Raw genomic sequence first — 27,549 nt, 5'->3', positions numbered from 1 at the left:
AGCCAAAAAGCACAGCCAATGCAACTCCTTTATGCATAATATCCCACCTTGATTGCCCACATGAGCACAAGTACGTCTACCAACTTCATAGCCACAACCATTCAAACATGGCACAAGGGCAAAACAATGTGTCCAGATTACTACGTTTTTCAGATTACCCAAATTGCCAAAAACCCTGTTTCTGTTCCGAACCGCAATCTAGATTATGGGTAATTTGCACTACAGATCAGTATTTTTAACAATCCAAAACTATGGTTCAATATTCTTAGTGTTAATTAACTTCTAATATAATTTTATATTTTGAACATAGAGATCTATACTTTGATTTATTCAATCATATGTATATATGTATCTATGTATATACGTGGTGCACATTTATAATATTGTATGCATGTGGATTTATAATAATAATGTTCATCATTTCATATGTAAATTACAGTATCACTCGTTATAAAACTCTACTGTAGTATATACCTACATGTACTGGAGCCACACACATGATCCTACCACTAGTGTACCAAACCTTGGAGGAAGTAGCATACAGCATACCCATTCCTGTACCATGTACCAGAGCGACCAGTGATCCAGGTAACCTTGGGACAACCCATATGTGGGACCTCAACACAATACTAACACCAAAAAATATATGCATGAACACAGCCACACAACATGCGCGAGAACCCAATAGCACTCCTCACTTTGTGTGAATAGCTCAACTGATTATCTACTTTGCACGCCATCATTTTTGCCCCTTACGTCATACCTCGTTAATGATGATAGCTTCTCATATAGCCGGTGCAAAATGAAAATCCATTGACACAAGTTGTATATAATCTTTTTCAACCCCATCTCCTTAACAAGGGCAGAAAATAGTGTAATCACTCATTGCCAACTAAGTCATCCTAAATCTCTCTCCAACAGATTCCTTACTGAGAGGAGATTGCCATCATCCCTGCCTGAGCCTTATTATAAGATTCTGACACGAAAGTGGAAAGGGATGACCTTCCCTCACAAGCATCTAAAACAGTGAACTGGTTTTGCATATTGGCATTTTAAAACATTACATAACCACGTAACTGTCCCATTTAAGAGGTTTTGAACATCAAAAAGAATGAAAACCTGAAGTTCCCAAAAACTAACGTAGTCTTTGTTGACAGGGGCTAATTAACTTAGTTAATGTTATTGTTTTTTAGCAATTTAAAACTCTTTTCTTCGTTTTTAAATCTTAATTTGTAGCAGGCATGTGCACTAAGATAAACTCTCCAAAATGTACTTTATAACTTTCCATTAAACGAATAGTAAACAACTGACATTTTCAAGTTTTGTATCTCAGTTCATTTACCATGTATTTCTTGTTTCAAATGAAAGTAGAATAACATATATAAACGAACATGCAAACATGTAAAACCACATTTTTCATGGAATGGATTTTCAACTAGGCAAACTAATGAGTATATTTTGTGTTTGCTCTTAAGTAATACAGATACAAGGGGTAAGTTGATTCGAATGGTTTAAATTTAGCTGAGAATATGGTCCTCGATGGAGTGGGAATGGTGGAACAGGATTTGTGTAGCCAACCCCAAGTAGTTGGGATAAGGCCGAGAAGTAGGTGGCTGGTTTACCTCTGTTTCGTCATTGTGCAAGGCATTGCCTGTATGGAAGGTGGTGATGGGTGTGGCGCAACGTGAGAAGTGTCTCATATGTAGTGGGTGGTGGATCTCAAATTAGATTTTAGGAAGATATCTGGCTGGGGGATATCTTGCTTCAAGCTGAATTTGCTAGATCGTACAACAAAGATTTACCATTCTTATAAGCAATAGAACAATTGAACCCATTAACAAAAATTCTTCTCCTTCTCTACAGAAAAGTTTAGGAAAATTTACTAGGTTACAGATAAATTTACTTATGGCCTACAAAATCAAGGCAATAATAATAATAATAATATATTCAAACACAGCAATTACCTTCTCGATCAAGACAGAAGGAGACCTTTTTCAGTTGGAGGTGTTTCTTCACAAACAAAGCAGTCCCCCCATACTTAGAATCTGCAAGAGACCACCACACGCGATAATTTCTGAATGGAGGAGTTGAAATGGCACGCATCAACATCTGCATGAATTTGTAAAACAGCCGCCACGTTCTATTATTAGAGGTTGATACTCCATGTCATAGAAACAACAGAAAGAAATGCATACTGCGTTGTCCCTTTACACAATGAGACAGTGAAGTATATAACCAATGGGTTCAAGAGCTTCTTGATGGTAGATTTGCATAGAGATGAAAAAGAGAAGAAAGAAAGAGAAAAGAAGAAAGAGAGAAGAAAAGATGGGTTAGGGTTGCACGTTCCCACCCCCATTCTCTTATATTTAAGTAATAAAAAGAAAATATGACGAAAATGCTCCTTATACAATACACGTTATGTCCAGCAAATCCCAAGACTAAGAACGCTAAGCAACAAGTGAGCCATAGGCCCATAACCAAATCCAAGTAGGCCATAGGCCCATACCCATAACTGTTAACACTCCCCCTCAAGTGGGAGCATAGATGCCTTGCATCTCCAACTTGGAAACGAGTTTGTTGAACTGAGAGTTTCAAAAGGCCTTGGTGAATGAATCTATGATTTGATCATGAGATGAAATATAAGGTGTGTGGATCTTTCCCTAAGATATCTTGTCTCAAATGTAATAGCAATCAACTTCTATATGCATCGTTCTCTCATGAAACATGGCGTTATTGGCGATATGTATCGCAGCTTGCTTGTCGCGCAATGTAAAGACATTGGAACTTGAACTTCAAATCCCAATTCTTCGAGAAGAGATTTTAACCATGTAAGTTCACAAGTCGTATGTGCCATTGACCTATATTCAACTTCAGCACTTAACCTGGCAGCTACGTTTTGTTTCTTACTTTTTCAAGTAACCAAATTACCACCTAGGAAGGTGCACCCATAGTTGACCTTCTATCATGTCACAACTCTGCATAATCTGCATCTATATAACTGACTATCTAAAGATGAACATGGGCTCTATATAGGATACCCCCTTCCCAAGGCCAAGGGAACATTTTAAATACATGAGGATCTACATACTTGTTATTGGGTGTGGTCTCCTCGGACTTTGCATGAGCTGACTCATCACACTAACTAAAAAGGCAATATCAAACCTAGTGATGGTCAAATAGATGAGTTTTCCAACAAGTCTCTTGTACATACAGGGTCTTCTAACAATTCTCTTTCCTCGGCTTCTAATTTGAGATAAGGATCTATTAGTGTATCAACCGGTTTGGTATCCAACATCCCCATCTCTTTTAACAAGTCAAAAGGTATTTTTGTTTTAACATAGATTTATTCTAACTTTCGATCTTGCCACTTCAATGTCCAAAAAATATCGAAGAAGAGCAAGATCTTTGATTTGAATCTAAGTTTGAAGAGATGCCTTCAGCATTTCAATACCCTCAAGTTATACCCTCAAGTCATCACCGGTTACTATAATGTCATTGGCATACACAACTAATAGTATGTGACCCGAAGTTGAGTGCTTTGAGAATGTTGAATGATCTACTTTACTCCTTTTTAATACAAAGATATAACCACACTGTTGAACTTCTCAAACCAAGCCCTTAGTGATTGCTTCCACCCATATACAAACTTGTTTAACCTGTATACTTTAGAAGACTCCCCATGAGCAACATACCCAAGAGATTCCTCCATGTAGACTTCTTCGTGTCCATATAGGCAGTGTTGTCATGTGCGACTGCATATGCGCATATGCAAATTGCATATGCGATCATGGCATATGCGACCATGGCACATATGCGATAGCATATGTGGCATATACGAAAATATACGATCACATATGCGATGTATGCGATCGCATATTGGCCATGGCACATTGAATTTTATTTTTATTTTTTTGCAAAAAAAAAAACATTTTTCCTATAAAAAGGCTTCCGAATCTCCTCCATTTGCAATATTCTCACTCCAAAATTCTCTTACTCTATTTTTCTCTTACATTTCTTAATTACAAGTGCTCTCTCTCTCTCTCTCTCTCTCTCTCTCTCTCTCTCTCTCTCTCTCTCTCTCTTGTATTTCCTACTTCCAAGTGATCTTAATCTCTCTCTGTCCTACATTCCCTCACTCATGGAAGTTGGAAGATCAAGATTCAAGCACTTTCAAGTTTCAAGGAATATAACTTGTTGATTTTCTACAATAATAAATAAATAACTTGTTGATTTTGTTGTTACTTCTTGTTAACTATATTGTTAAATGTCGATGACTTGATGTTTAATTCATTGTTTTATTGATTTTATCTCTCTCAAATGTATTTTAAATATGTAAAATTAGTTATCTATTAACTTAGAAAAGTTCTCCTTAGTTTCTTATATATTTCTACATTTTTTTTTGAATTTTTCCCTATATATATATAATTTTTCAAAAAAAAAAAATTAAAAATTAAAAAGTATGCGGTCACATATGCGATTGCATATGCAACTGCATATGCGCATAGGCATATGCAATCGCACATGATCACATATGCGATTCAACAACATTGCATATACGAATGCATTCTATACATCCAGCTAAAAGAGAGGCCAATCATGATTTGTAGCTAGTGATATAACAACTCGAACTGAATTAAGTGTACACACTGGGAAAATTGTATCAAGATAATCTAGTCCCATAACATATCCCATAAACCTGAGTATCCCTTAGCGGCAAGCCCGGCTTTGTAATGATCAATTGACCTATTAGGCAGGAACTTAACTATGTACACCCATCTACACTTGACCAAAGACTTACCTAAGGGGAGATCAGTTAGCTTCCAAGTATCATGGAGTACATGGTTTCCATTTCTTCATTCATAACTCATTTCCAATTTTCATTTGAAAATGCCTCATGGATTTACTTAGGAATGGATACAGCAGACAAGGGAAGGGCAAACTTACGATAATTTATTGACAAATCAATATACGAAGTTGGAAATAGGATGAGTTACACAAGAACGTACATTTCCAAACTACAACAGAGGATCATTAGCAACCTCAAGAGACTCGGAAGAAATAAGAACCTCAGTAGGTGCAGTAGCCAATTGTGTGGACTGAAGAGGAATAATATGTAATGCCTAGTCTTCTCTCCTTTTTCTATAACAAGTCTATCTAAAATCCTTCTAAGGTGACCATGGTGTGCCCCAATGGCCGTTGCAGGGCCGTTAGGTAAAGGTAAAGGTGGCAGCTGTTACACGTTACGAGGTCGTTATGACCATTATAGGGAAAAAAAAAAATGACCCATAACCACCGTTACGGCACCTATAACGGCCGTTACCGCCCGTATCGTAAAGGTAACAACCACTGTTACCGTTACGGAATACCTTATAGGTGACAGCGGCATCTCAACATCAGATTCTGAAGGAAATACCTTCGGCAAGGGAGCCTCCATAGATGTACCTTTGACGATATGCTCATCTTTAATATAGAATGGAACACTTTCAAGGAAGGTTACATCAGCAGTCACAAAATGCTTCTTAAGAGTGGGGGAATAGCATTGATAACCCTTCTGAGGATGAGAATATCATAGAAAAGTACAGTTAACGAAACAAGGCAAGAGTTTATCTCAACTTGACCATATATGTAAGCAAAGCAAGTACAATAAACACTTTGGGAGGAATAGGAAAAGTTGGTTGATCAAGAAATAACATAAAGAATAGTTTTTTGCTATCTAAAACTGATAAAAGCATCCTATTGATCAAATGGCACACAGTAAAAACTGCACAAACCCAGAAAATCGATGGACATTCCTTCCTAGTAACAAGGCTTGAGTCACTTCCACCATATGTTTATTCTTGTGTTCAGGCAACCCATTTTTTAGGGGTGTATAAGCATAAGAGGTCTGGTGGATAATGCCCTAACTTTGTAAATCAGTTTGAAAATCCTTTGAAACAAATTCTAGGGCATTATCTAACCTAAACATGGACAATTTTACACCACATTGATTCTTTATTTCATTATAAAATTTCTGAAATACATGAAAGACTTCCAACCTATGCTTTGTTAGATATAACCATGCCATCCAAGATTAATCATCAATAAAGAAGACAGCATCTAAAACCTAACAAAGTAAGAACTCAAGCAGGTCCCCACACATCACTATGAACTAATTCAAATGCAACATCACTTCTTAAATCAATTCTAGATGGAAAATGAACTTTAGGATGTTTACTCAGCTCCCATGCTTCACACTCCAACTATAACATCTTGGGAAGAGATGGGATGAGAGTCTATAGATTTTGGAGAGAGGGAAATCCCAAACCACAATGTCATTGAATTGTTGAATCTGAAGAAAGTATTACCACACCTACTGACTCTCTCTCCAAGTAGTACAAGCCATTTCTCTCACGACCTCCACCAATCGTCTTGCCTGTCTTGAGGTCCTAAAACGCACAATAAGAAGAAAATAACACAGAACAATTCAAGGACCTTGTCGGTTTACTTATAAATAAAAGGCTAAATGTAAACTTATGTGCATATAGAACTGATAACACGAAGACCGGAGACTAATGCATTAGGTTGAGAAGTACCAAGTCCAATAATATTAAATACAGTTAAAGTAACCGACGTATTTGATGAAACACAATCAAAAGAAGAAAACAGACTACGATTACCAGAGAATTGGTCGGACGCCCCAATTGATAATCTAAGATTAGGGAGAAGATAATAAAAGACATGCTTGACCAAATTGAGCCAAAGTAGCTATAGAGATGGAGGGAGTATTGTGGGATGTAGAGCCACCAGAAGATAAAAAGCGCACATATTCCTCTCGTGATAATGAAACACCAATCTGATCACCGCCAGGATTAGATTAAGCGAGAGTGGTTGGTCTACCATCAAAGGAAGCATCCTCTACCATACGAGATTGATTAATCCTTGTGGGTTTTCCATAAAGATCCCAGCAAAAGTCCATAGTATGATTTGCCAGGTCACAATGAGTACCCATATGGTCTCCTCGACGACCACAACCACCTCTACTTCCCCTGGGAATCTACCACCTATGCCACCACAGAAAGCACCACACCCAATACGTCCACCACGGCCTCCACATGAACTAAAATAATTGCATGAAGAGGCCAACGAATATTTATCAAATGCATTAATATGAACATTGTTGAATTCGGTAGCCAATAACTCTCTGAAGCCTTCCATAAACCGTTGCTACTAAAGGAATAAAAGCTCCTGCCAAAATCCGATCCTTTTGCCAATTGGTACTCTTTTGCCAGTCCAAACCAAAGTTTCACTGCTTTCATATCTTACCCCTGCTTCTTCATGAGAGTGACATTTGATGTAATAGGATGATATATGGAAAGCCTTTCCAACATTCTAGTCGATTTTGCAAAGTACCCAAAAAGGAGCTTATCCCCCTTTTGAAAAGACAAGTACACACGAGAAATATTTTATTCCGAGGAGTACATCCTCACAGTATCCCAAACATCTTTTGTCATGTTTAGGAACACCAGATTAGAGCACACTTCAAACTTCATGTTATTCCATAACCAAGATCGAATCTGGGCATCCTCACACATCTATTGTTTGTATTTAAGATCAAATTCTTCCCGTTTAAGATCGGTAAGGTACTAATCCTTTTCGTGACCTAAGAGGAAAACATCGACAGAAGTGGCCAATAGAAATAATTCTTCCCATTCAACTTGACAAAGGTTATTAATGCATTAAAAGAGGGTCCCCGCATTTCCCCAAGAGAAGAGTAACCACCAACTACACTTTTGGGCTCCATATACATTCCATAATAAACTTACTTCAAGGGCTTGTTTGGTAAAACTTATTTTCTGCACTTATAACTAAAGGGGGCTATTTTCAATGATTTTTCCTGATTCAAATTGTTTGGTAAATCCAAAAAAAAAAAAAAAGAATCACTTAATTTAGTTTTTCACGAGAAAAAATTGGATTTTTTTAAGTTTTCTTCCTTTCGCTTAACGCTTAACACTGAAAGCGGTAAGTGGTTTCGAGTTAAAACTTTTTCTAAATGGCAACTTTACCCTTCTTTTTATAACCTGTTGTGCTAGCTTTGACGGGATATGAAAGAAACCCAAGGGGGTGTTTGGCGCATGGCATTGGTAAGGATTAAGTGGGATGGGATTCAAAAAACATAATTATTATACATGGCAGGGATTGTCCCCTGATACCATGGGATAAGCTTAATTCCGTGCTATGTTTGTAATACGGTGGTACATTGAATGGATATACTCACCATCATTTGAAACTATTGAGAATAACACGTGTTATATCCAAACCATTCATTTGTTTTGTAACCTCATTTTATGGCATGGGCCTAAAAATGAGGCAGATCCAAAACTTAGGTGGCCCCAAAGAAGTTTTCAACGGCAGGTATTCAATCCCCGCTGCTTTATATGGTGGGGTCCACTTGAGTCATAGATCTGCCTGATTTTTTGGCCCATGCTCTAAAATGATCTCGAAAAATGGGTGGACGGTGTGGATATAGCCCACACATCATGGTTGGACCTACACAACTTGCTAACATTGAGTGGAATTGGCACGGGACCCAATGCAATTCCATCTAATCTAATTCCAAGTGTTTCCATTCTTCCCAAACATTGAGTGGAATTGGCACGGGACCAAATGCAATTCCATCCCACCTAATCCCATCTAATACCATGTGCCAAACGCCCCGTAATTGAAGTGGCAAAGTTCCTCAACCCATCGTGATGTATGTGTTATATCCACACCATTCATCCATTTTGTTGAATCATTTTAGGGCATATGAGCCAAAAAAATGAGGCAGACCCAAAGCTCAAGTGGATTGTGGACCACACCACAAAAAGCTATGGATGACGCCTACCATTGAAACCTTCCTAAGGCCCACCATGTTGTTTATTTGTCATCAAATCTGTTCATAAGGTCATACAGGGAAAACACAAATATTAGTTTGATCCAAAACTTTTGTGGCTCCCGAGAAGTTTTCAATGGTATACATTCAATGCCCACTATTTTCTGTAGTGTGGTCTACTTGAGCATTGGATCTGCCTCAATTTTTGGCTCATGACATAAAATGATCTTAAAAAATGGATGGACACTGTGAATCCATATCACCATGGTGCCCACAGAACTTGCCATATCAACACGGTCAGGAGGCTACTGACATCAAGGGACATGGATTGCCTACCAACACCATCCATCCATTTTTCCATATCATTTTAGGGCATGATCCCGAAATTGAGGCAAATCCAAATCTCATGTGGACCACACCACAAGAAATAGTGGGTGATTGAATGCCCACCATCAATGTTTCAAATATCGACGACATCAGCCAATACATCCCATGATATATCTTGTATCCCACCTATGTGATACGAAACGCATAGGTAGTGCCGATATATCCCACATGTTCGATCCGGTGAGCATTTTCAATTTCTTATCCTTTTTTGCTTTTTGAAATTACGTTAAATCGGTATCAAATGGTTATAAATCCATTGGTTCCTCATGTTTTGCATGAAAAATCATGGAGTTGGAGCTTTGATTTTGATATCCATTGGTTTTTCATGTTCTTCATGTTTTTTTTTCAAAAATTTCCTTCAACTAGCTATCAATTGAGACTAATTTCGAAGTATTTAGGAGTATTTGATGAATGATCATAACATATACTCTAATTTCGAAATTTGAGTATAGGTGGACCAATTTGGGGAAATTTCAAATTTTCCCCAATTTCTCCTAAATTGCTTGCAATGTTGCACTCCAAACATGAAATCAAGCATGTATGAGGGTTGCTCTACTAATTTGTTAAATCCTTGTCAATTTTTGAAAAATAAAAATTATTTTTTAATTAAAAAATATTTTTTATATCTATTTGGAATTTCCCTTCAACCAGCTATCAATTGAGACTAATTTCAAAGCATTTAGGAGTGTTTGATGAAATGATCATCACATACATTGTAAATGTTATACATTCAATTTGAATATAGTTGCATTAATTCAATCAGATAAAGCATAGCTTAAGGCCCTATACAAAGGAAACCTATTAGGTGCACTGCTTTTTTGACATATTATGATTTAAAAGTGTATATTAAGGTCTTTTTTAACAATCCCTAAAGTTTCATTGAAAAAATCAATCATTTTCTCAATGTTTCCCCATTTTTTCCAAAAAAGTGCGATAAATTACCCGATACAAACGATATATATCCTGTGCGATAATCAATACATATCTGTATCCCAAGGATGCGATATGTAAAGCGATACCAATATTCCGGACACTTCCCACCATTAAAAACTTCTTAGGGGCCACAAAAGTTTTGGATGAAGCTGATATTTGTGTTTTCCTTCATCCAGGTGTGTGTGACGTAATCAGTGTTCGAATTATCTCCAAAATTATCGAAATATCTCCGATGTTATCTTTATCTCCAGCTCAGCGATATTGATAACGCTGGTAGTATCAAAATTTTCAGGTATTAGCAATGTATTGCTAAGTATCGCCAACATATCAATATCGCTAATGTAATTGCCAATATTTTCAACTATGTAAATTCTAGTTGTCCCTTGTATTGCCAATGCATCAATATCGCCAATGTATCGCCAATATTTTCGACTATGTAAACTCTAATTAATGCTTGTTTCATAAGTGTATCGACGATATTTCAATAATATCGCCAACATATTGATATCATCAAAATTTTGTTTATTATAATTTTTTTTTTCATGAGCACATGGTTATATATAGTGTTCAATTTGTCATTGATAATATTAATAATATCTCGATATTATTGATATCGCAACATGCGCAATATTCGAACCACAATCTTTCGTTTCCTTTCCATTTGTTGATGATTTCTTGGTGAAATATCATGTGTTGTTGATATTTTGCAATATCAATGCATGTTTGGATGGTTAAATAGGGCAGATGAGATGGTTGGACTGTTTTCTTATAACAGTACGTGCTTTTAAGGCCACATTAAATGGAAACTTGTTATATATGCATTCTTTTTGCAAATTTTTTATTTCTAAATATGCAAATATGTACATTTTAACATGTCCTGAAGCTTCGCTGAAAATTCCACCATTTTTCCCATGTTTCCCCGCATTTTCGGTTATCAACGATATATCGGCGATATCAATATTGTTTCCATATCCCTAGCTAGCGAAACTTGTTGCGATATCGATAGTTCGAACACTGGACGCAATCAACAGATTGGATGGCAAATAAACATTACAGTGGGCCCTGTGAAGTGTTTAATGGTGGGGGTTCAATCACCACTATTTTCTTGTGGTGTGGTCCACTTGAGATTTGGATCTTTCTTATTTTTGGGCTAATGCCCTAAAATGATCTGAAAAAATAGATGAATGGCATGGATAAAACACATATCATGGTGGAGCCCACAAAGGTTGTACAGCGTTAGCAAGCCATCGGCGTCTGACACCAAGTGCGAATGGATGCGGATTTCCTGTGACGGCCTGTCACATGAAGTTCCTCCACTCCGAAGCTAGGTGTGGCCCACCATTATGTTTGTGAAAAACCCATTTCGTTCATCCAATTTTCAAGTCATTTTAGTATAGAACCCAAAACGAGGATCCGGAACTCAAGTGCGCCACACAAGAGGAAAATTGGAGAAAGAAATTCTTACCATTGAAAACTTTCTGGAGTCCACCTTGATGTTTTTATGTCATCCAAACCGTTCGTAAGGTCATTCCCACAAGGATGAACTGAAAACACAAAAACTTGCTTGATACAAAACTCCTATGGCCCTACGAATGTCTCAACGGTGGTCGTTCAATCCCCATTGTTTCCTCTCGTGTGGTCGCTTGAGTTTTGGATCCCCCTCATTTTTGGTCTTTTATACTAAAATGAGCTCGAAAAGCGGATGGACAAGGTGGATTTCGCACAAACATTAAGGTGGGCCCCACCTAACATCTCAATGTAGTTCAACAGGTAGTTGTTGGAAATCTGGGACGCGGATTATGGGAGTGGATTAGGTGTTAACCGGGTAACACCTTAGTGGATGATGCCCTTAACTTGGGGCCCACCTTGATGATTTTTTGTATATCCATGCTGCCTATTAGTTTTTCCAAGCACATTTTAGGATTTGGTCCCAAAAATTAAGCAAATCCAAACTTCGTACGAACCATATCACAGGAAACAATGGTGATTGAACGCCCACTAATAAAAACTTCTTCGGGCCTATCGTAATGTTTATTTGCCATCCAACCTATTGACAAGGTCAAGCAGTCCTGGATGAAAGGAAAATACAAAGATCAGCTTGATCTAAAACTTTTGTAGCCCACGAAAAGTTTTTAATTGCCATTGATCACTTTTTCCAATGGTATGGTCCACTTGAGATTTGGATCTTCTTAATTTTTAGGACATCAAAATGAGTTGGAAAAATTGATAGACGATGTGGATTTTTTATTTTTTATTTTTTTAAAGATAACCAAAATTTATTAAAAACTTGCAAAAAGCTTAAGAGCATACAAAAAGAAAGGTATAAGGAAAAAATAGTCCAATGGAACTATTTAACATAAAATGCCCATTCCAACACAAGGCCTTTGACTCTGGCAGTAACTTCTACATGTCCCTCTAGCTCATTTCGAAAACAGCGACCGTTTTTAAAACTCAAAATGACCCATTGACAATGTAGCAATCAACCACAGCAACAAAATGGTTGGGTGCAAGGCGGGCCACCCTAGGGAATAGATCCTGAAGCATCCTGTCACCGCAACATTTATCGACCCAAAAACAAAAACGATTTTCGTTTCCCAAAATAAGCAAAATGCTTCTACACACAATATGTTTTGTAGTGGCAATCGCTTTCCAAGACCCCGAAGCTCTATAAAGAGAAGACGTCCGAACAAACCAGCCACCTTCCTGAGTGACATATTTGTGAGATATTGATTCCCTCCACCATCTTCCCTGTTCAGTCCCAAATATCCAAATCCATTTACCTAATACAGCCAAATTCATGATTGTCAAGGGTTTAAGACCAACTCCACCATCTCTAATTGGCTTACGCACCTCCTCCCACTTTAAGAGATGAAATTTTCTCCCCTTGTAGTTCCCTTTCCAAAGAAAATCCCTTCTAAGATTTTTAAGTCTTTTCAGCACCACCGCCAAGCACTTGAATAGAGACATGAAATAAACTAGCATATTGGACAAAGTGGTCTTTATGAGAGTGAGACAGCCTCCCAAAGATACATATCGACATTTCCACGAGATGAGTGTCCGTTCGATCCTTTTGATAACTTTGTCCCAAAGATGTTTTGGTGGTTTCCCAATACAAAGCGGACGATCGAGATATGATGACAGGAAAGCTCCCGGTTTATAGCAAAATATTCCTACTAAGCGGCTTAATTCCTCCTTTTCCACATGCACTCCCAACATGTCCGATTTGACCACGTTAATTTTCATACCCAAAGCCGCTTCAAAACACACAAATTTTCCACAGATTGTCCACAAAGTCTACCTTCGCATCACAAAAAAGCAACGTGTCATTTGCATACTGCAAATGGCTTAAGTGCTCCCCTTCTCTAGTTCCTTGAAACCCACTAAAAACCTCATTTTATTCACCTTTATGAAGCATCATACTCAAGGCTTCCCCAACAACAACAAACAGGTAAGGGGAGATCAAATCACCCTACTTGAGACCACGAGACATACTGAAGAAAATTTTAGGCGAACCATTGAAGAGGACGGGGAAGGAAGCGGAGTGCAGACAAGCACGTATCCAGTCCCTCCACTTGCGGTCGCACCCCAGTCTATGAAGCATGTGGTCCAAAAAGTTCCAGTCCATCTGATAATAAGCCATTTTTATATCAAGCTTACAAACTAACCCACTCTTCTTCTCTCTGTGCCTAGAATCAATGCATTCATGAGCAATAAGAGCATTGTCCAACATTTGTCTTCCTGCCACAAATGCGCCTTGATTTTCCGAGATCACTGTGGTGTGGAGAGAACCTCCCTAAATTCCTTGAATCTAGTGGCCAGAATCTTAGCAAGCAACTTATAGGGCCCCCCCAATGAGACTACTCGACCTAAAGTCAGTTAATTTTTCATATTTTAGCCTTACGAATGAGCGAAACAAATGTAGATCCAAGGACCAAGATCCTTATCCTTAGATAGGCGTCCTCGCTCCGAGAATTCTACTATAAAGTCCATAATGTCTTTCCTCACGACATGCCAAAATTTCTGGAGAAAGGCCATAGGAAAGGCATCAGGGCCCGAGCCTTATCGCCACACATGGAGTCAAGGCCCACTTTCACCTCTTCCTACAAGAAAGGTCTTTCTAATCTAGCAACATCGTCAGAAGAAAATTGACGGAATTGGAGGTTATCCAATCTCGGCCACCCCACCTCTCACCCAAGAGCAGATTTTGGTAAAAAGCCACAATAGACTCACAAATCTTGTCTTTTTCCATAACAGTAACCCCATCAACTACCAAAGAGGAGATTCTATTACCCTGAGCTTAGGCACTGATGATGTTATGGAAAAAGTGGGTGTTCTTATCACCCTCCTTAAGCCACACAACTCTCGATCTCTGCCACCATTTAATCTCTTCTTCTCTAGCCTTGCTAGCATAAGAGTTTGACAAATCATCCCTCTTCAATCTATCTTCTGGGGATAGAGACCCACTTTCTTCTAAAAGGTCCAACTAGTGAATTTCTTTCACCATATTATCAAATTCTTGTTCTCTCCCAACCAAGACCTCTTTCTTCCACCACTTTAACTTATGTTTGAGCATCTTGAGTTTTCTATTAAATTTGAAGCTAGCATATCTGTCAACTGTGAATGAGACCCACCAATCTGCGACGAGTTGTTCGAATCCATCCACTTCCATCCATGCTAATTCAAACATGAACAGATGAGGACCCTAGTTAATGATATCCACTTCTAAAACGATAGGTCAATGACCCGAAGTAACCTTTGGGAGAGCAAATTCTACAGGCAAAGGGAATCGTTCTAGCCAATCTGCTGATTGAAGGAATCTATCCAGGCGCCCAGCCACACCACGAGGTATCCCATCATTGCCTAACAGCGTCAAGTTCATCCCAAAACTAATCTCTCAAGCTACAACAGCAAGGAGATCCCTCCAGCCTCTAAGAAATTTCCTGGATTTCGCTTGAAGCTCAACTTGCAGCCCTTAAGTTGCCTTAGCCCGAACAAATTGGAAGAAACCATAAGCATCTTCATCTCGGGTCCTGTACGACATGCTGATCATCCCCCCTACCCTTTCTAGAATGTCTTTAGTCCATTTGAGATGCTCATCAGAGATCCGGAAAGAGCAGTCAATAATATCGTCTAAGGAGTTTTCCGTTTCCGCACCTTGATTGGGAGAGAGTCCAAAGTCATCACACATCTTCTCAACGCACAATGGAGTGACTATCAAAGCTTCTTCTATTAATTCATTTTCATAAGAATCTTCTTTTGATGAGGCTTTGCTTTCTTCGAACTCTTCATCAACGAAAGGAATAACGGCGGTTGCAACCACCTCCTCATTGCCCGGGGCCTCTGTTGTCAATGCAGGAACAATTATGCCATCACCTTGGAGAGCACGATCTAAATCAAGGGCACCTTCGAGATCTTTGGAACAAGAGGTTTCCTGCGAAAGATGTGTGCCATAGTTCGAAACTGCCCTCTCCATTCTCGAAATGTCGAAAACGGGGAGCTATGAGCAGGTAATAAGGAGGCTCTATCGCACGTGAGATCACATGGTGGCAACTTAAGAAGCACAGGCACGTGTGAGTCCAGCAAAGAAGGGTTATCCATGGGACGCAAGCAATGCTTTGGTCTGCACATGCGAGGGACTCCTCCGCACGTGTAGAAGACTCCTCCGCACACCCGTCGGCCTCCGTTTTATTCTCTAGGCTCGGAAACTCCAAATCAGTCTGAACTTGACACTCCTCCGGTACCATCGGCATTAGAAGAGCTTCATATTTATGCAAAGGCTCGAAGACCTCCGAACCTGCAACAACAAAGAGGTTCAGGAGGGAGCATGAGCGAAAAACACCATTGTAGAGCACCGAATGCCAAGTGTCACCAACGGGTTTCTTTCGACCTCACCTACCCCTCGATCTCCAACCCCCGTGCCACACAAAATTGGCGCAGGTATAGTGACTCCTCGAGAACACACTTCTCATACTCCTTCAGTCTCCTCACGAAGGAAACTTTAGCTTCCCGACAACCCAGTTCCTTCCCTCATCCTCCAGTTGTCCCCCAATCTCGTCATTTCTCCATTAACCCCCTTTTGAACTAGTATTACCACTCTTCTCCCCCACGAGCGCAGAGACAGTTCTAGGAATCTCAAGGCCTTTCTTCTACCAGATCTGAATTATGATCACCCCCATTTCCTCCCCAAACTCTGTTGAAGGATCGATTTGAACAAGCTCTCCGAAACATCCCGCCACCGCTATGAAGAAATCCCTAAGCCAAAACTCCAACAGGACCCCCTAAATCAGGAACCAATCTTCCTCCATTCCAAAAAAGTAGTCCTCCCATATGCATGAGGAGATAATCGTCCCAACTCTGTGAATCATGCCTGCCATGAGAATAAGGTCTCTATTCACATCCAAACTCAGCCAAATCCACGGCTCATTCCAGCCAATTGGCTTAAGGGTGAACAACTCTAACGTCAGTCGACAGCAATCATCAAGCCACTCCTGAACCCATGTGAATGTAGCTTCTTCTTTAGTGACAACGACAACAAAGTACTACTATAACCAATCCCACGAATTTTTAATCGCCTCTTGATTCTACCGAACCATCTTCTCACAACATCTGAGAAAGCCCATTTCACTTAATCTTTTCAATGGACTGAATGTCAACTGCATCAACTCCTACGCTTTTCACCTAGGACTTTCCAATGACTACATCTCTCTATGAAATAGATTTTGCCCCTGCTAAAATGGGATTGTCTTCTAAGAAGACTCTGAAGTCATATCTGCCTTATCCCATTTCGTAATGTCCACCCTAGCCGTTTGTTTTCCTTCACGGCCTCTCACCTCTCTATTCTTAAGGTCCGGGCCAAACCTGGCCCTCTGAACTAACAACTTCCTACCCCCAAAACTCTCCCCATGGAGCAAGGACAACGTGACTCTTATCCCTCGGCAATATGACCTCCATCATCGCACCAACTCTCCTAAAGATTCTGGAGAACTTTATCAACACCCATCCTTCCAGATATCCTTCCACGAACAAAGCCGGATACTCTAATACGGTAGTATTCCTTCTCCCCTTCGAATCGGCGATGCCCTTCTACTCTTGACAGTTGTCCAAGGTCCCTCCAACCCTCCTCAGCTTCGTTCCTCATCAGTTTCCGACATGACACCCTTACTTTCCAGAACTGGCCCCATTGGAACTTGTTTGTAGCTACTTAAAGGCTTCCCCATCAGAGAACTCGTCTCTCGTCTTCTTCTTTCTCCACCCTACCTCATTTTCCATCAGAGAACTCGATGAACGGCATGGATATACAACCCATTCATTAAGGTGAGTCCCGCACGGCAAAAGGTCACACCCACTAAGGTGTTACATGGGTAACACCTAATCTGCTCTTGCGGATGGCTTACTAACATTTACGCTACCAGTAGATACCAATTGGACGGTGCTCCATGGTGCCCATGAGGATGTTTGTGTTTTATCTATGTCGTCCATCCATTTTGGATAACTATTTTAAGGCATGAGCCCAAAAATGAGGCAAATCCAAATCTCAGGTGGACCGCACCACAGAAAACAATGGTGATTAAACGCCTTCCATTAAAAACTTCCTAGGACCACTGTAGAGTTTATTTGACACCCAACCTGTTGATTAGGTCATACAGACCTGGATGAAGGGAAAACACAAATATCAGCTTCATCCAAAACTTTTGTGGTCCCTAAGAAGTTTTAATGGTAGGTGTTCAATTACCATAGTTTCCTGCGGTGTGGTCCGCTTGAGATTTAGATCTACTTCATTTTCAGGCTCATGCCCAAAAATTAGCTGGCAAAATGGTGGCCCATCTCATTGTTTTAGGATGGCCAAGGGGATGGCATACACATGTAGGCTACATGGATTGTACCTGACGATGTTCCATCATGATGTATGTGTTTTACCCACGTCGTCCATCCATTTTGCCAGATTATTTTAGGGCATAAGACCAAAAAACTAGCATTTATCAATTAAAATGAGATGTTGTTGTGCTTTTCTTATTAGTTGTCCAATTCAAGGACAACGAGTGAAGGGTTATGATTATTCTATTAAGAATAATATAATACATGGTCCATCAATCGAAAGATTATGTTTGAGAGAATGTATATGAATTGAGCATGCCAAATTTAGTGACATGACAAAATAGGTTTTGTCTCATACTCTAAAGAAGATATAGAAATTGAGATAATAGGGGCAAATTTGACAAATTGTCAATTTCATACATTTATGATGTGTGTACCAAACAGTTTTTTGTGAAAAAAGTGCTTAATTTCATATATCATGGCTTTTTAAAAAAAAATAAAAATAGCAAACAGTTTTTTCAGTACTCATAAGTACTAAATTTCAGCAGTTAAACTAATTTTCAGACCTTAATTTTCATCGTACCAAACAGCACCTAAATCATGCCAAAACCATTCCCACATCGCGCACAACTTTACAGGTATGAATATTCAACCAAAAAATGCATCTACACAATGCAACCGACATAAATGGACAACTTTAAACACCACCCCGTGAAAAATCAGCAAGCCTTCATCATCCGTTAAGGCATCTATGCTCCTTTTTTAGAGCTTTTTCCTTCTACTTAAAGAACAACATAGAAAACATGTTTTCTACACACACACACCCACACACACACAAAAAGCAACGTGCTTTCCCTTAAGGCCCGATCAACCCCCTACTTTTCTGGGAGATACCAAAAGTTAAATTCAGCAACTCAGGGTGGATTGGAGAAGATTATCGGGCTCGAACCACTTCTAACCAATCTCTAATGCCATGTTGATTTGCATAGAGATGAAAAGGAGGAGAGAAGAAAAGATGGGTTAGGGGTTGCACATTCCCACCCCTTTTATCTTATATTTAAGTAATCACAAGCAAATATGAAAAAGTTGACCCTGATACAATACATATTGTCCAGAATATCCCGAGACTAAAAACACTAGCAACAAGTGGGTCGTGGGCCCATAACCAAATCCAAGTGGTCCATGGGCCCATGACCCATAACCGTTAACATTGACAACTTATAATATACTTGAGATGTGCAAAACACTAGAATGGCCACACAACGAATGAAAATTGTGAAATCATAAGATGGAGAGTATTCTCTATTCTAACTGTGAAGATGCTAGAATTTGCATGCCAATAAAACATGCAGACACATGCAGGCATACAATAACACATCTTCAACAAGCATAGAAATCCAAATCTTAACTAGTATGGATCACTTTCGAGCCATCCTTTTACCTGCTTTTCCTCACGTGATGAGCTTGTATCATCTTTCAACTCTCCTGGGTTTTTTGGCGTGCCTTTGGACCCAGCTGCAGGCATCCGTACTTCCTATCACCATCCATCTAGTGTATTGTTAAAAAGATTATTCTTTACAAATGCAATGACATATCAATTAATTTAGCATAAAAGGGTTGCATAATAATAATAATAATAATAATAAAAGGAAACGAGACTAGCTTCTTAGGTGAAGATTTCCAAATTGGGGAGAACAAACAACATTCCCAAACCAAAAGTATATGTTGGTCTATCGGTTCAACTATTGATCGCCTTTTGTAGCAGTTTCTTGTACATTTTGTCTCTAGTAAATAAACTCACCCTTGCATTACCTCACCCCAACTTTGTTTCACTAAAGAAATCTTTTTAGAATGTTAATTTTTATCCAAAAGTTTCTGATTAACCGCAGCATTCAAAAGACACTAACTAGGTTTGGCGAGTTGGAGATGGTTGTCAACCCTGGTTCGTTAGTGGCTAAAAAAGCTGTAAGATCTGAACAATATGCAGGAGGTGAACACTCTGAGATAGTGTGAAGAATTGGTGTCTTCAGATCTCTTCAACCTTCCAAAAGGGATGGATCAGCTCTCCAAAATGGAACATCATAAGAAAGCAAGGAATATATGGGAAGAGATCCAGAGGAAAGGTGTCAAACATTTAGAAACCAAAATACAACCCACAAGTACACTGGGAGAATTGGTGAGGAGAGGAGCTATTCTAGGAGGGGGGCACAACCAAAATGGTGGTAGAAAAAATAGGTGAAATGGCAACTAGAAGATCATATCTGGAGAGTCCACACATAACCACATATAGGTGGAGATAGGGGATAGAAGACTGGTAAAAATGTCAGTGGGCAGGCTCCAGCATCAATGCAGCCCCAAAAATAAAATAAAATTACAGTATGGTAGGGACAACAACAGGATTAGAAGTTTCGATAACAGATACACGAGGCATGGATAGGTGCTAGATGAGGAGCGGAGGCAATATCTTTTGCAATGAGAAGATGAATGAGAACGAGGTCTGGATACAATTGGGATAGGTGCTAGATGAGGAGCGGAGGTAATATCTTTTGCAATGAGAAGATGAATGAGAACGAGGTCTGGATACAATTGGGTCCATGGTGTGCCGTAACAGCGTTACGCAAAGGTAATGGTGGCAAACATTACACATTATGATCCGTAACACCCGTTACAGCCACCGTAATCACCCCCCCCCCCCCCCCCAGTACTAGCCGTAACAGTCCATTACAGGACCGATACAGATTTATTTCAATAAAAATAAAAAATAAAAAAATGAGACCGTAATGGCCGTTACAACCCATATTGTAAACGTAATGGTGGTGGCCATTACGGAATACTTTGGTTGTATGGTAAAAAACGTTGCTCAGAGGGTCATTCATTCTACAAGGATCTAAAGACAAGGAGGATGATTGGTAGAGTACATGAATCAAACGAACTCTACTACCTCAATCGTGGAACAACTAAAATTGGAGCTACACTGCAAACCAACGTCTCTTCTCATCAGTGGCATTCCAGGCTTAGTCACCCATCTTTAAATAGTTTGAAGAGTCTATCCCATCTTTTTCAAATGTGTCTAAGTTAGAATGTGAACCTTGTGGGTTAAGCAAGACTCGCAAAGTGTCTTTTCTTAAACGTGAGGATAAAGTAAGTGATAAACACTTACTTGATACATTTAGAGTTTGGGGTCCAGTTCATGTTTCCAGTTTACCTAATTTTAAATATTTTGTTATTTGTGGATGATTGCTCTAGAATGACATGGTCATATTTGATGAAAGACCGTTCTGAGGTATTTACGTGTTTTAAAGAATTCCATATACAAATCCAAACTCAATTTGATGCTAAAGTGTGTATTTTAAGATCTGACTATGCTAAAAAATATACAGCAAACTATTTTCATTCATATCTTTTGTCCTATAGCATTATTCATCAAACATCATCTGCACACACACCACGGCAAAATGGAGTTGCAAAGTGTAAAAACTATCACCTTCTTGAAGTTATTAGGGCATTGTTGTTAAATATGAAGGTTCCAAAGGGTTTTTGGAGTGATGTGGTTTTGACCGCATGTTATCTCATCAACAAGATTCCTTCATTGATCTTAGGTAGTAAAAGTCCTTTTTTCTATCTTATATCCCCAGCGTCAACCATTTTCAATTTTTCTTAGAGTTTTGGAGTGTATATGCTTTGTACATCAATTTGACCATGTTTCTTATAAAAGAATCCAAAGCTGCAAAGTGTGTTTTTATGGGAAACTCCTGCACTCAACGGGGTTGCAAGTGTTATAATCCAATCACTCGTAGACAATGTGTTAGCTGAAGTCACTTTCTTTATAAGTACTCCGTATTTTTTTAGTAAGGAAAATTGTTTCAACTTGAAGAAGATTCCATCTCTCTTCCTATGGTGTCAAACACAAATTCATCTAGAAAGCAAGCTCTTGTGAAACATTCAACTCCAACACCACTGCAGGTATACTCAAAGCATCCCAAGAGAGGTGATGAAGTGCATATCAATGTGTCCTCTATTAATCCTATCACTCCATCTAAGGATCATTTCTCTTGGTTCTTCAACCATTACTCTCAAATAAAGAAGATATGCCAATTACTCTCTGTAACGATACACGCTCTTGTACAAAACACTATATCTCTAATTGTGTTTCCTTTAATAGCTTCTCCTTCTTTTCGGCAGTTTGGTTTGTCTGTCTTATGTGTTTGTTCGTCGATCTTTCCATGAGGCTCTTAACAGTGATGGGTGGAGGCGAGCTATAGAAGAAGAGATGATTGTACTTCATCAAAATCAAACTTGGATCTTAGTTGCACAACCAGCAAGAAAACATGCAGTAGGGTGCAAAGGGTATATACTGGCAAGTATAATCCCGATGGCTTGGTGGATCGTTTAAAGGATCGATTGGTTGTGAAAGGATACACTTAAACTCTAGGTGTTGTTAAGACATTCTTTCCTGTGGCCAAGCTTCATTTCAAATGTCTAGAGATCTCTATTGCTATGAATTAGATTGGCCTCTATACCAGCTTGATGTGAAGAACGCTTTTTCTACATGAGAATCTGCTTGAAGAGGTGTATATGGAGCAACCACCTGGCTTCATTACTCGGGGGGTCACATAAAGTATGTCATCTACAAAAACCTATTTATGGATTAAAAAAGTCTCCCCATGTGTGGTTCAACAAATTCAATATCGTAGTGGATCAGTTCAGGATGAAACGTAGTCAAGCAGATCATTCGATTTTTGTTCAACAGGGAAGACCGGTACTATCATATTAGTTGTACATGTGGATGATATCATTGTCACTGGCAATGATAGTACAGGTTTATCTAAATTGAAGTTCTTATGGCAATATTTTTCTACAAAGGGTTTAAGGTTGCCTACAATACTTTATCGGTATTGAGGTGGCAAGATCGAAGGTGGGAATATTGACCTATCTTAGCAGAAGTGCGTGATGGATTTATTAGAAGAGGTAGGTCTGCTTGGGGCTAAGCCAGTTGAAACTCCCATGGACACTGATTCAAAGCTAAGTATAGATTAAGGAGAACAATTTAATGATATAGGGAAATATAGCCAGCTAGTGGGCAAATTGATCTGTTTAATGATTACACGGCCGAACATCACGATGTCCTTAGGCTAGCCTTAGAGGTGGATTGACGTAGGACAACTAACCACTTGCTATAAAAGCTCAAACAAATAAAGCGTGGCAAATCAATTCCTTTTATCTCATAGCCCAGGTCAAGCCATCGGTCGAACCCCCCTTGTGGGCCCACATCACACAAGCCACCTGCCTCACACAGGCCGCCCACCCCGAGTGTGCCCTCGCTTCACGCAGGCCACCCCACTCGAGCCCAATGTGAAAATGTCCCTGCATTAATCACCCCCGATGAGGAGTCTCGAACACGAGACCTCCCACTTTAATACCACTTTTGATTGAGGACAATTAACCACTTGCTCTACAAGCTCGAATTGATAGAGCATGGCGAATCAATCCATTTATCTCATAACCTAGGTCATGCCCTCAACCGAACCCCCCTCGTGGGCCCCACTTCACATGGATCATGTCTCACACAAGCCACCCACCCCATACAGGACGCCCACCCCGAGTGTGCCCCCGCTTCACACAAGCCAACCCACTCGAGCTCGATGTGAAAATGCCCATGCATTATGGATCCAAAGCAATAGAGCCAAAAATGTCTAATATCCTCATATTAAGATTACGAATCCAGAGACGAAAAGTTGGAGCTAGATTTGTGGGTCGAGTGGAGATTTGTAGTAGTTGTTGTTGAAGAGTGGAGAAGCTTAGAACAGAAGGGATCGAGTCTTGGAAGGGACCATGAAAGGTCAAGGAGGGAGGCATGGATGAAAGGGCCCAATGTTATGTGATGTGTCAACAAAGTAGGGATACTTGCCAACGAGTGATCAAGATGTGTGTCTCATCTTGCAGAGGAACAAGAAAGTTCCCCCAAGAGGGGGCTTCGAGAAAGGAGATCGGGTATCTCTATGAGAGTAGGGTGACAGCTGCCTAAGAAATTTAAATAACTCGGGACAGCCCAAGGAAGATATTTTGATTCACACAATTGAAGGTATCACAGATAGCCCAACACCTGCACACACATAATAGCTCTAGAGAAAGAAAAGAACCACGTGCAAGAGTAATTGGTATTTCCAAGTTTCACAAGCAACTAGAGTTGTTCGGGAGGTGATGGAAGAGGTAGCCTAGGGTAGGAGGAGCAACAACACGCATGTGTCCACAGAGGAGATAGGAGAGAACGGAATAGACATGGATGGCTTGATTACTGTAGTCAAGACACAGAGACCAATTACAAGGCTAAAAGAATGCAAATGATGATGCATCCGATTGACAAAGGAAAAGGAGCAACATGAAGTAATATTGAATGTGTGGTTCACAGTGGTTTTTGTGAAGATTAATGTGTTTTGCTACTACAAGCTTGAACAAGATTTTAACTCCCGACATTATCAGGAACTGGGGAGTCTCTCTTCCTAACAAGTGCATCATATGCTATGATGCTAAAAATACGCGAACCATTTGCTAACCAGTATTCTTATGCATCATAAGTGTGGAGTTTGATTTCAGAAAGTTTGTTACTAAATAGGTTATAGGTCATACTCACTAGTGTTAACAGGCTTGGAGTGTTGGTGGACAAGCTCTCTAGGTTCTATCAGCCGAATCTGGAAAATCTCCCTATAGGGTACATTGTGGTGTCTATGGTTGGAAAGGAATAGTAGAATCTTCAAAGGTAGTAAGGTACGAGTGCGGCAACTCTGGTGCAGGAAAGCATTAGGCCTCGTTTGGCATTGTGGATTCGGAATACCTGGATTGGAAATCCCTCGGATTTTGAATAACCTGGATTTAGAAATCTCTGGTTGTGTTTGGCACCCTAGATTTAGAATCCCTTAGTAATCCAAAAATAGCTATGCACTTAAATTATGTAGTATATTTATAGGAGTTTGAATTTAATTACTAAATCAATTTTAATATCCTTAATTAGTGTATATATTGATGTTTGACATAATGATTGTAATAAGTCAATTGAAATATATACTTTGGCCAAAAATGATGAAATTCCAAGCCTCGAATGAGCCACAAGCATAGGATCACAACCGAGCGACTAACCAACGTTTTTTAACCGTTAATTTACATGGCCAATGTTTAGCTCGCTCAAATCATTCTATTGATGTAATTTTAGTGATGTTGTTGATAATTTGATTGTTTTGGGATATCATTGGCAGGCCACGTGTACAATATATTATTAGCCTAGTGATACATATGTTACACATGCCACTCTCCTGCCTTTTAAAATGAGCAAAAAAAGGAGAGGATTGGTAATCCAAGCAAAAGGGAGGGATTGCAAAACTCACCAAAAGTGAGGATTTAAAATCCCCTTGATTTGTAATACCCTTTAATCCACCCTACCAAACCATCAATGGATTTGGAATACCCTCAAATTCCCCCCAAATCCGCGGTGCCAAACGACCCCTTACTAAGATATTAAGTTTGATCACAAGTTAGGGTAAAGCCGACACCAAGTTGATTAGCAAATGATTAATCAGACATGGGCTCAAATTATTTGAGCCATTTGAAGCCTCCTAAGATCATAGAAAGATAGGTAAAACCCCGTCAAGCTTCTACAAACTAAACTTTGACAAATGTTCGTTTAGGAACCTAGGTCAAGCTAGTATAGATGGCTTAGTTAGGGATGATCGGGACATCACTCTAATTGAGTTCTCTGGTCCAATTGGGATGAGGGACTCAAGCTTTGATGAAGCATTGGCACTATCGAAACTTCGAAAGGTATTAGGATAGTAATGGAGTATAGCTTGCCCCGGCTTATTTTTAAAGAAGATTCCAGCAATGAGATACAATGGATCAAGTTATAGCATAATTAATTGAGGAGGAAATGGATTTGAGTGTCTCAAAGGGCATTCTGCCACATGTATCGAGATGCAGACACAGAGCTAATAGTCTTGGAAAAGAGGGTGCAGTTGGAGAATCCCTTGAATTATGGTAGGAGATAGTTATCAACTTATTTGTATGTTATAGCAGTTTTTAGTTGCGGCCAAGAGTGGTCGATGTGTATTGATTATTTTGTTTTCTAATAAAAATGAAGGTATACATCAAAAGGAATGGAGGGATTTGAGGAATAAGACCAATTACTCTATTCTCTTCTTCTCGAGTCACATTGGAAGAAAGGTTCAAATGAGGCAAAAGCCAAAAGCCTTCTCAAAAGGCTACAATTATTCAAGAAATCCTTTACCAAGAGGACCGTGGTCAAAAGGAAATTCACCAATGTCACTTGAGTCAAGAGCATGAGAAGGAACTTTAGAGGCTAGCCCACATCGAAGAAAAGATATGAGATCATCATCATCTAATTGGTTATAAGTGTACGAGCCAACAAGTACAACGCAAGTTTAAGATTCTAGACAACTAGAAGACTCTCTCTCTCTCTCTCTCTCTCTCTCTCTCTCTCTCTCTCTCTCTCTCTCATGTCTTCTTCTTCCCAATCTTTTTCTTTGAAACCCAAGTTGAATAAGAAGTACGGGCAATATCGTAGTGCTACTAAAAATACTCACAGTGTGTGAGGTATGTCGGTTTGTAAGTTTAGGTGACATTGCACGGCACAAGCAACACTTTGCACGCTAGTCGAGATCAAGTGCAAGAGCATGTCCCAACATTTCTAGAAATCCAAAAGGATGATATGGAGTACATGGAGAAAAATGCAAGAAAAGAAGCACAAAAATGCCATACTTCGAGAAGAGTTCATGGAACAAGAAGCATGTGAGAATATAGCTATTGATCTGAATCCCCCCCTAGGTCTTACGTCGACCAAGCAATCTAAACCACCAGCCACCAAAAGAGTTCATGGGCATGGGCCAATAGATCGAGGGTGTAGACTACATCCCAAGGATGCCATCGGCCAAAGGGGTAAAGAAAAAGGACCCACTCAAACAATGCTTGAAAACTAATCTCCAAGATCATTTTAGAAATCAGCGCTTTCATAGCAGGTAGACAGATCCTGGATACCACCCACATAGCCCACGAGCATATTGACTCTTGATGCAGAGAAGAGAAGATTGGTTTAGTTTGCATGCTTGTCATCAAAAAGGCTTACAACCATGTCAACTAGGAATTTCTAGATTATATGCTTGATAGATTGGGTTGTGGCCATAAGTGGAGAGTCTGGATTCAATCTTGCATTCAATTCCCTTCTCATTCCATCTTGATTAATGGGTCACGCCTTGGTTTATTTAAGGCATCTCGCGGTACTAGACAAGGAGATCATTTATCTTCATAGCTTTATGTGGTACTAGGGGAAGCTTTTAGCAGGATGCTTCATAAGACAGAGGAAAATGGTTTGATCAGTGGCTTCAAGGTAGCGAAGGCGAGGGTTCAGATTAGTCACCTTCAATACGTGGATGATACAATCCTCTTTTGTAATGAGATTACGACGTCAGTTGACAACTTCAAAGCAATCTCATGCCAAAATGTTAATGTCTCTAAACACGAAATGTTCGAAATCCACGTGAATCAAGAAGATCTCTCTT

At 39.5% G+C, this 27,549-nt stretch overlaps 1 protein-coding gene across 4 annotated transcripts in view; it reads right to left on the bottom strand.

The window, feature by feature from the left end:
* The window catches only part of LOC131239914 (DNA-(apurinic or apyrimidinic site) endonuclease), a 150,375-nt gene that overhangs the window by 116,482 nt on the left and 6,344 nt on the right, over positions 1–27,549 (bottom strand). For 2 of the 4 annotated variants that reach the window (XR_009168483.1, XM_058237840.1), the window contains exons 2-4: positions 19,428–19,520; positions 6,350–6,425; positions 1,965–2,045 (exon numbers count right to left, since the gene is read on the bottom strand). Coding sequence is in view for 3 of the 4 variants with exons in the window: in XM_058237840.1 (XP_058093823.1) it covers positions 1,965–2,045; positions 6,350–6,425; positions 19,428–19,520 (250 nt within the window). In the remaining variant the exon portion in view is untranslated. Of the gene's footprint in view, positions 1–1,964; positions 2,110–6,349; positions 6,426–19,427; positions 19,521–27,549 lie in introns of all 4 variants that reach the window. The other 2 variants (XM_058237842.1, XM_058237843.1) reach the window with 2 other exon arrangements.

Source organism: Magnolia sinica, chromosome 3, assembly GCF_029962835.1.
Source record: "Magnolia sinica isolate HGM2019 chromosome 3, MsV1, whole genome shotgun sequence".
Taxonomy (NCBI): domain Eukaryota; kingdom Viridiplantae; phylum Streptophyta; class Magnoliopsida; order Magnoliales; family Magnoliaceae; genus Magnolia; species Magnolia sinica.
Note: the sequence above shows the minus strand (reverse complement) of the source record. Positions and strands in the feature narration are given on the sequence as shown.